Raw genomic sequence first — 10,587 nt, forward strand, 5'->3', positions numbered from 1 at the left:
GCCCCAAAACTCCATCAGTGAAATGATTGAGGGCTATTTTTTGGTTGCAGCCATCATTGTTGTTTGGCAGGTCCGGACTGGGGATTCGAACCCGCCACCTTAGGTGTACGTGGCTGGTGCCTTAGCCGGTTGAGCTATAGGCGCCGAGCCTCAGTGACAGTATTTTTAAAGATGTGATTAACATTTAAATAAATAGATTTTAAACAAGCAAATTATTCTTTATGTCATGGTGGGGCCCATCCAATCCGTTGAAGGCATAAAAGATTGAGGTTAGCCAAAGCAGCAGCAATTCTGCCTAAAGGTTGCAACACATAAACCCTGACTTCACTTCCAGCCTGCAGATTTTGGACTCAAGACTGTGACATCAACTCTTGCCCAAGTTTCCCGCCCGCCAGCAACCCGACCTATTTCTGACTTGCCAGCCTCCACAGATGTGTGAGCCAATTCTTTGAAATAAATCTCTCCTCTCTACATACATTTTATTTGCTCTGTGTCTCTGGAGAACCTTGATGAATATACGTAGAAAGGACGCTACTGAGATCTTTTCTATGGATAGCCATCTGTGTACAGTAACTTGTGCCTTTTATTGACAAAAGGATTTGAATATACAGCCCAAATTGGGTAGCCTCTTTCTGTTAATCACAGGTACTGTGACAACTCTCCACAGAGATACAGGTCCTACTGGCCGTGGCTAGCAGAGGCTGATGAGTGGGATAAACTACTTAGAACAAAGTTTGCCAGGATGAACAATGAGATACGGGTTTGAATGTCATGGTGGAGATGGGAATCAAGGCGCCAAACTTAGTTGGTCAGACAGAGAAATGACGACATTAGGAGAGGGAAAGAATAATTGACAACTAGATGGAATATTAGTATTAGGTGAGTTTTCTGAGCTAGTTAACTGCAAATCAATTTCAGCTGTCCCCAGAAACTTCCAGAACTATGATAAGCCTGGGTTGTTGCAAAGAATCTATAGCTTGGGTAGTGCTAGTTCATAACCAGTCTGACCTGACTTCCTCCCTGTGCATTCCCTAGCTCTTATCAAATGTAATCTGTGATGCTGAACAATGATGGCTCAGAGGTTGGATGGAAATTTTTATATTGCCACAGATAATCCCCTTATGAATAATTGAGTGTTGACTACACAAGTGACTTAATAGTTTAGCAATCATTTTCTAATTCTACTTTATGGTTTCTTTGCCTACTTTGAAAATAGGCACTGGTAAATTAAATTGGACATCCTCACTGTAAATAGGAAAGCTTAGGAGATACATAGAGGCATGAAATATTCATGAGGATTCAAGTCCCTAGAAATTTATAAGCAGTTCCCACTCCTATGTGTTATAGAATTGAAATCTCAATTATACAAAGCCAGCTAATATAAGACAGGAAAATGATGCCAGGTAATCACAGTTACAGTAATAACACAGAAAGCATCACCGTGAAATAAAAATTATGAGCCCTTGAAACAAATGTGCCTCCTGAATAGAAAAATCAAAGTACAAAATAAAAGAGCATATCAATTGGAAAACTACGTGATAATAGTGTGAACGCAACAAACCACTGGCCGGCAAGTATGTTCTATCTACGCTGACCAGTTCCAGCCTACTCACTTTTTGAAAGATCAGGGGTATTCGAGTTCCTGGTACTTTCCTCTGATCTTGTTCTATCAATACTGTCAATGGAACACCGAAAAGACCAGAATCTGCAACAAGAAAACAAAATTTCTTCACTTCTGTCAATCTGTAAGATATTAACACAAAAATGTTAAAGCATAAAATTTCTGACATTGCCATTCAATCAGACAACTATTTATTGAACATCTACTAAGTGCATGTGACAATCTAGCCATTATATACAAAGGCCAGTCGGAAATTCTTGGGCCTGCCTTATAGGGCACTTGGCAGGCAGAGACAACTAAATGAATGATTGCAAATAATCACCGAAATAATTAGAGAAGGACAAACGACTACAAAAAACCAATAGAGCCCTGTGAGAAGAGGCAAAATACTCAAATAATTGTGCTAAATATAATCCAATTAAGTTCTGACTTAATGGCAAATAATCACTTATCTCCTCCATGGTCAATTGACCTTTAACAGTCTACAGTACTGTAAAATGTAAATACCTGTTTTTTAAGAAGTCAGTCAATATTATGACCTTGTTCTACAAATGTTATTCTTTGGAAAATATAGTTGATTCTTGGTGTTCTTGAATTTAAATTTGTAGTTTTATATAGGAATAAGTCCAAAAGAAATAACAAGTAATAACTATAATTTCTCTAAATGAAAATCACAGGCCTTGAGCCTGGTAGGAGCACAGCTCCCACTGGCACCTCCCTCCCATCACGAGAGGCTAGTTAGCACCAAAGTGATCATTTCTTTCCTTTATGACACACATCATCAGAGAAATAAAAGTCATCTGTGAACATGGAAAAAGGGGATTACTTTGTGGTACAAGGACAGACATTGGACACTGTGAGGCTTAATCAAGATGCCATTCACAGGAAAGCCAATAATCCAGTAAATAACTTTTCCATTTGAGAGCTAAGGAAAGATGCAATCCTCCCGAATGCCAAAGGTCTAGTGTGGAATAGAAGATAAAGACCTTAGACGTGACACACGCCTCTTAAAAAGATGGGAAGAAATTCTATTAACAATGACAGTTTCTTCGTGTGAACAACTTAGTATTTCTCTGCTAGGATATAATTCTAAAACACAAAACTAAAAACAAAACCTCTCTAAGCCACTTTAAAAATCTTGGACATTGCCTCACAATTATGTAAGTTATATTTACACGCTGTATTTGGAGAAGGCTTTGCGATGAGCTTCTAGAAAAGCACCAGAAGACCTCATTATCTGTAATGGATTTATTCAAGAACGAGAGAAAAACCAGAGCACCACTTAACTCAAAAATTCACTGTCCTAGGCCTTCAGTGAAAATACTCAAAGGAGCTGAGCACAGAATGAGGTCTTCTGGGGCCCAGCATGATAGAGGACCTGAGGGCAAGGTACACTTCAGCCCTGTAGAGTAATTGCCTCTAAAACCTAAATCAGGTGAATACTTGTCTGTGCCAATGTTACCATAGCAACTCAATAATCAACCTCCTTGGTTTCTCTTCAGGAAAAGAGAATCTCTGTCCTCTAATTTAATCTTAATATTAAGATTAAATTAGAGGACAGAGATTCCTAAACAGCTTTGTCAATAGAGTTACCTGATTTCTGGGCTGATTATATCTTATAGAAACAAAAACTAAGGTGTTGTCTGTTCTCTAATATATTATAAAAAATAAATTGTGCGCATAATGGTTAAAGCAAACTGCTTACAAAAGGAAAACTACACATTCCAGGATGAGTACAGCTTAGTGGTAGAGTGTGTTACAAAGGAATTATTTTCTTAATAGAGGAAAAAAAATGTCTTTTTTCCCAAACTATTTAGAATGTCAGTGAACAAAGAGTACAGACTATTATCCTGTGTATTTCCAATCCAGTGACTATGCAACAGTCATCATTCAGAATCGATCATCTTAATATCATTTTTAAAGATTTTGGAAATAAATATGTGTGCCAAATATATTTTTTTAATACATAATTTTCAAAGGACACAACATGAGTTAAGATTCCTCAACTCAAGGCAGTGCCTATAGCTCAGTGGGTGGGGTGCCAGCCACATATACCAAGGCTTGCGGGCTCAAACCCAGCCGGGGCCAGCTAAAACAATGACAACTACAACAAAAAAATAGCTGGGCATTGCGGCAGGTGCCTGTAGTCTCAGCTACTCATGAGGCTGAGGGAAGAGAATCGCTTGAGCCCAAGAGTTGGAGGTTGCTATGAGCTGTAAAGCCACTGCACTTTACCTAGGGTGACAGCTTAAGATTGTCTCAAACAAAAAAACAACAAAAAAAGATTACTCAACTCAGATTTCCTTGTATGAGAATTAATTTATTTGATTATGCCTTTGCTTTTACAGTCTAGAACACAATGTATTTTTATCAAGTTATAAAGTTTCTGAAGCCAATGTTTTAGATTCTGAATTTCGAAAGTATTCAAATGTTAGATTCATTGTGTAGTTGTTCGCCTGCCCCCAAGAATACTGCTTAAAAGCCACATCCATCCTTGCTACTTTAGGAATAAATCCAACTTTTGTTTTTAATTTCCTAATTACCTTTCATTTTGATTTTCACAGCTTTCTGTTGTTTCAGTTCAACGCCCAAAACATCATAGAGGGCGGTCAACTCAATGAGAGCTAAACGGCATACTTTCTTCATGTCCTGGGGCGCGAGGTCACCAATCCTGGTGGTGCCTGTTTTGTCCTTTGGCAATCTGAAATTCTAAAAGAAATACCATTAATGTAGTAAAGGTTCACAGTGCTGAACCCCTTTTGTAATGCAAGAAGAAGAAAGTACGATCATGAAAAGAAGTTATACCCAGAATAAGCGACTACAAGGCATGGTAGAACTTCTCCAGCCAGACTGAAGAGCAGTCCTGTCGTGACAATGACCCCAAAAGCTGTGGGGAGTTCAAAAGTCAGCATCTAACCTCTGAAAGACAGTGGAACCAGACAGTGTGCTCAGAGTACCAATACCAGTGGCTCGGCGGACAAGAGATACAGTGAGAGCAGAGGAAAAAGAAACCTGTAAGTCCCTGACCTTCAGGAACCAAGGAGGGTTAAAGGTCAAGCACAAACCATCACTGAAGGGAGGTAAAGGAAGAGGAGGAAGATCACGTGACCAATACAAGTAGGAGGAAGAGAAAGGGGACTACTTGCCATGAGGATGTGCTGAGAAGGGGCCAAGCATCCCCCACATACATTAGTTATCTTTTAATTGTCACCTAAAATCCCCCAAGATTGGTACAAAAAGGCCATATAGCACTGGGGGAGGGGAAGAAGACAAAGTGGCAACTAAGGGCAGGCAGGGACTTCAGAGCCAGATGCCTACCAGTCATCTAGCCACTCACTAGCTGTGTGACTGATGGCAATGACCTAACTTTACTTTCTGTACAAAGGCAGGAGGAGGAGCAGGCAGCCACATAATAAAGAAGGCTGCTGTAAGGATTAAGGGTCCAGTACTGCCCAAGAACTTTTATGTGGCTGCTACTACAGGATGAATATCCTTTATCCAAAATGTTTGGGACCAGAAATTTCAGATTTCAGATGTTTTTTCTGAATTATTATGGACTATTTATATATGTATAATGAGCTAGATCTTAGGGAGGAGACTCAAGACTAACCCATCATTCATGTTTCATATATTCATAGCCTAACGGTAATTTTATAAAATATTTTCACTGATTTTGTGCATGAAATAAAATGAGTGTGAAGCGCTGATGTGTAAAATCTTCCACTCGAGGCATCACGTCAGCACTCAGAAAGTTTCAGATTGTGGAGCATTTAGCAATTGAGGTTTTCAGATTAGGGACGTTCAACCTGCACTATTACTTTTGCCCTGAGGGAGGTGAGACTTAAGGAGATATTTAGGACTAGTACATATGTTTTTTACCTTTCTGAACTATTATCTACTACCTATTCAGTCTCTTTTAACATAAACACATTAACTACAGGGTCAAAACATGAGTTTCTCTAGCATATTTCATACAAATTATAGTCCCATTGCATCTACTCCCTACTGAAACAATGATCATTCTCTAGTAGCATGGGTTTGCCCTTAAACATGCTCATTAAATTGCTGATTAACCGATTCCACTGATTCCATTTCATTCCCTTTGTTTTGCTGATTTTGTACCATATCATTAACAACTCATGGTCCAAACACCAGGGGAAGAGACACATCCAGGACAGTAATGCCCAAAACATGGTCCAGGAAAATAATGCCCAAAACATGGTCTAGACATGGTCCCATGCCTGTGGGAATATCCCACAAGAGGTTAAAATGATTTTAGTAATTAGTACTAAGACATTATTTTGCCTTAGACACTCTTGTCTCTCATGGGTGTACAGTGTACTTTTCCAGATGTGACATGTGCTAATGCAACAGAATGAATGCAGAAGTGAATATAAAAATACAGCGACCTCAACTAAAGCCAGACATTGGAGACTTGTTAAAACTAAAACCATACTGCACACTTGTTTTAGAAGACATGGTTATTTTCCATTTTTAAAAGGTTTTAATGTTAACTAGAATATTACAACTTTAAATGGATTAATTTTTCTAATTTCTCAATTTTAAATTCTGATATGGTAAATAGCCATAGATAACCTCCCATCTCTCCCCCCCAACATACACAAGCTTTTTGAGTTCTCAATAATTTTTTAGAGCATAAGGGCTGTGAGACCAACTGTTTGAGAGTCACTCTCCTAGAGCAATTCCTTAAGTGTAGAATTTTTGATAATTGAGCAGCAAATTCCCTTTAAGCAAACTCAACTCCACGGGAGAGCCTTCAAGTCCACTGGAAAAGATGTCTTTCTCAACTTTTATAATAATTTTTTTTCCTAGAGAACATTAAATAAAACAGCAATAGATGTTATTTAAAATGGAGCTATGTAAGTTTTCAGCAGTGGTATGGATGGTCTCCATGGTGTACAGCTGTGGCCCCCAAAACAAGGGGCCATTGACCAGTACTGGTTGATGAGCTGTTAGAACCTGGGATGTAGAGCAGGACATGAGCCTCCGGCTTCATCTGTATTTACAGCCGCTCCCCATCACTCACATCACTTCCTGAGCTCTGCCTCCTGTCCAACCTTCAGCAGCGTATGATTCTCATAGGATCATGAACTCTACTATAAACTGTATCTATAAAGGATCTAGGCTGCACATTCCTTAGGAGAATCTAATGCCTGATGATCTGAGGTGGAGATGTAATGCACTTGAGCCATCTGGAAACCAATACCACCTCCCGCCCAGTCCAAAGTTGGAACAACTGTCTTCCATGAAACAAGTCCCTGGTGTCCAAAAGGTGAGAGACTTACCACCTTAGAGCACAGGAGTTAAGAAAGTAGAGCTAGGCTCAGCACCTGTAGCTCAGTGGGTAGGGTGCCAGCCACATACACTGAGGCTAGCAGGCTCAAGCCCAGTCCAGGCCTGCTAAACAACAATGACAACTACAACACAAAATAGCCGGGCATTGTGATGGGCACCTGTAGTCCCAGCTATTTAGGAGGCTGAGGCAAGAGAATCGCTTAAGCCCAAGAGTTTGAGGTTGCTATGAGCTGTGATGCCACAGCACTCTACCGAGGGTGACATAGTGAGACTTTGTCTCAAATAAATAAATAAATAAGATAAAGTGGAGCTAGACTGCATGGAGAAATCCCACCTGCCCATCACTTTAGCTATTGTACCTATGTCACCTTGTGTGCGTCTCAGCTTCTGTGGTTGTGTTGAGGACAAAATGACACATAACACTTAATAAGTGTTACGTATTGCTACACTTTTTTTATAGAGCTTTCTAAATAATTCCACCATTTTGCAGGTTTCCTTTTCTCCTATATATTATGGCAAGGCAAGAAAAAATAAGGACAATATTCATATTTCATTAGTAGTTGCACATTATATTCTGCACAAGTCCCAACAGGTTAAGAATTATTACGGCGGGAGGCACCTGTGGCTCAGTGGGTTGGGTACCGGCCCCATATACCGAGGGTGGCAGGTTCAAACCCAGCCCTGGCCAAACTGCAACAAAAAAATAGCTGGGCTTTGTGGCAGGCGCCTCTAGTCCCAGCTACTTGGGTGGCTGAGGCAAGAGAATCGCCTAAGCCTGGGAGCTGGAGGTTGCTGTGAGCTGTGCAACACCACGGCACTCTAAAAAGGGCAATAAAGTGAGACTTTGTCTCTACAAAAAAAAAAAAAAAAAAAAGAATTACTATGGCATGTTCTAGGTGGGGAAACTGAAGTTTAGTAAAAAGGCTTAATTATGGCCACATAGCCAGTGATGTGCAAGTACCTTCTAAATCCTAAGCTCAGTAACCATCTGCTCTACTCCACTTTCCATCCACCACAGTAAGCAGAAAGAAATCTAGGTAAGTGCTGATGCGGAGTAGAGCCGTGTCTTAATCCCCTCTGTAACCTTGCTGCGCCCGACACCTGACACACTCCAGGTGCTCAGTCACAGTCTACCGAAGGAAGGCTCATCCTACAGAGGAAGGCACAAAATCAAACACAGCAAAGTGACAGGGACGCTGGCTTCATGTGCTCCGGATTTTCTGTGATTTGTACTGAGCTGCCTTTTAAAAACCATTTAAAATCTGTCACATTTTTCTCATGCTTTAACCAGATATTTTTGCTAATCCCTTTGTTTTCAAATTGGCTAACCCAACCACATATTAACCATCTATTTATTTTTTAATTCTAAATGTTTCATTAAAATCGGTGGCTTTTGGTCTAATAAGCCAAACACATGCAATATAATTATTAAAAGCATTACCCAAGGTAAATGTTTAGAGAAATCTGAAATATTACTAATTCAAACATTTGATTTACCTAGAATGTATGTCATGAGCTTATTTATTTATTTATTTAAACATTGCGCTTAATGAAGGAGTCAGTTCTTTATCCCGATGTTTAATTCATAGCTGCAGCTTTAAATATTTATGAAGTTTCCTGTCGTTTTTTGTTTAGTTAATAGACTGAATGGTTCAGTTGGTTGGCTAAGAGAAGGCAGTGGAATTTCAGCAAAAGAAATGCTCTTTACCTTCTGAAAAATGTGTTAAAGAATGAAATAAAATTTTTCAAAAATTTGTCTAAGGTCGTTGGTTTCCATGTTACCATAAATTACCCAGGTAGCTTTTCTTGACTGTCCTCCTCTGTAATAGAACTTGCAATACAAGGGGCCCTTAGGCACTTCATCAGTAATAATGAACTTGATTTTTTTTATTCATCCAGTCACTCTAGCTTTGACTTAAAAAGCAATAGAAAAGCTTCAAAAGCTTAGTCATTAAAGTCAAGCCTCAGCACATCACAGAATCTCTCTGATTCATCTTCTTGGATGAAAAATAAGGTTAAGAAATCTACCTCACGGATGATTTGATAAAGAAATGAAATAATTACAGAGCATGATTTCTGAGCTGTAATGTGTATACAAGAATTAGTAAATTTTTAAACTAAGCATATTGAAGGTTATAAAACCTGATCTCCAATTTTAAGAGAAATCTGAATCCACTGTGAGAGATCATAAAGAATTAACAAAGAATGCTCAATGCTGTAGGAAAAAGGAAGTGAATATGGAATGAGATCAACAGAGAACAATGTATTACATAAAGCCTACTATTTATTTACAGACGCAGGGAAGCACAGAACAGAAATGGAACTCAAGGTTTTATCTGCTTAGGCACCTGCCTCACAGTAATGAATACAAATATTCATGTCATCAACTGTATTAGGAACCTGCAGAGACCTTGCCTTGTGCCCATGCCTTCTAGAAGACATCTAGATTTTTTAAAAAGTGGTTGTATAGATGAATAGGAACAGATGCAGATAAAAGAATACATGAAGAGATTGATAATAAGTATCAAAAACATGCTGCTTAATAGTTCAAAGGTGATTGTATACATCTTATCTGATGTAAGTTCACAATCACAAAAGATTTATCGAGGAAGCTGGATATTGAACTAGTCTTTGAAGGATAGATTAAAGTTTCCTCCATGAATATGAAATAGCAGAGGGGTGGAAATGGAGAGATCATTTTAAACAGGGGGGCACTACATGGACAAAATCAAGACAGCAGGTGAACACAAATTAGTGTGTTACACAGAAAATAAAACAGCAGAGGCCAGGAGCACAGTGGCTCATGCCTGCAATCCCAGCTATTCAAGAGGCTGAAGTGGGAGGATTACTTGAGGTCAAAAGTTCAAGAACAGCTTGGGCAACATAGCAAGACCCCCTTTCTAAACAATGAACAACTTAGCCACCATAGTGGTGCACACCAATCATCCCAGCTACTCTGGAGGCTTGAGTCCAGGAATTCAGCCCTCCTCAGTGACAAAGTGAGACCCTGTCTCAAGAAAAAAAAGAAAAGAAAATGACAGAGGATGCTTTGCTTGGAAATCTCTTAAGTGGAGATAAATTATTCTATTATTTGAGTCAACAACTGAAAAGTTAACAATGTTTTTATAATTACATTCTACTATCTGTCCATTTAAAACCTTTTCATCTGGGGCGGCGCCTGTGGCTCAAAGGAGTATGTTGCTCCCCACATACCAGAGATGATGGGTTCAAACCCAGCCTTGGCCAAATGCTGCAAAAAAAAAAAAATAATAATAATAATAATAATAATAAATAAAACCTTTTCATCTTTTGCGATGAAGAGTATTGCTTCAAAAAGATACTTTCCTCAGGATAGTCTGGGACTGTGGATTATCCATTTAAGCCACATTTTGCATAGCTCTTTACTTTTACCCGCTAGCTATAAAAACAAGATTTTTAAAAAATATATGACAAAGCCTGAAAACAATTGAGATGTCCATCCTTAGGGGACTAGATGAAGAAACGCTGATGCATCCTCACAACAGAGAACAACGTACATTTAAAAAGGAATGGGGGCTCGGCGCCTATAGCTCAACCGGCTAAGGCGCCAGCCATGTACACCTAAGGTGGCGGGTTCGAATCCCCAGCCCGGACCCGCCAAACAACAATGA

The 10,587-nt window shown here is 39.3% G+C and overlaps 1 protein-coding gene across 1 annotated transcript in view; it reads right to left on the reverse strand.

The window, feature by feature from the left end:
• ARHGAP18 (Rho GTPase activating protein 18) overlaps window positions 1-10,587 on the reverse strand; it is a 68,297-nt gene that overhangs the window by 31,515 nt on the left and 26,195 nt on the right. The window contains exons 7-8 of the mRNA XM_023513468.1: window positions 4,165-4,330; window positions 1,614-1,705 (exon numbers count right to left, since the gene is read on the reverse strand). Of these exons, the coding sequence (XP_023369236.1) occupies window positions 1,614-1,705; window positions 4,165-4,330 (258 nt within the window). The remainder of the gene's footprint in view (window positions 1-1,613; window positions 1,706-4,164; window positions 4,331-10,587) is intronic.

The sequence above is a fragment of the Otolemur garnettii genome, unplaced genomic scaffold (assembly GCF_000181295.1).
Source record: "Otolemur garnettii isolate 467f Iridium unplaced genomic scaffold, OtoGar3 scaffold00002, whole genome shotgun sequence".
NCBI classification, from domain to species: Eukaryota; Metazoa; Chordata; class Mammalia; order Primates; family Galagidae; genus Otolemur; species Otolemur garnettii.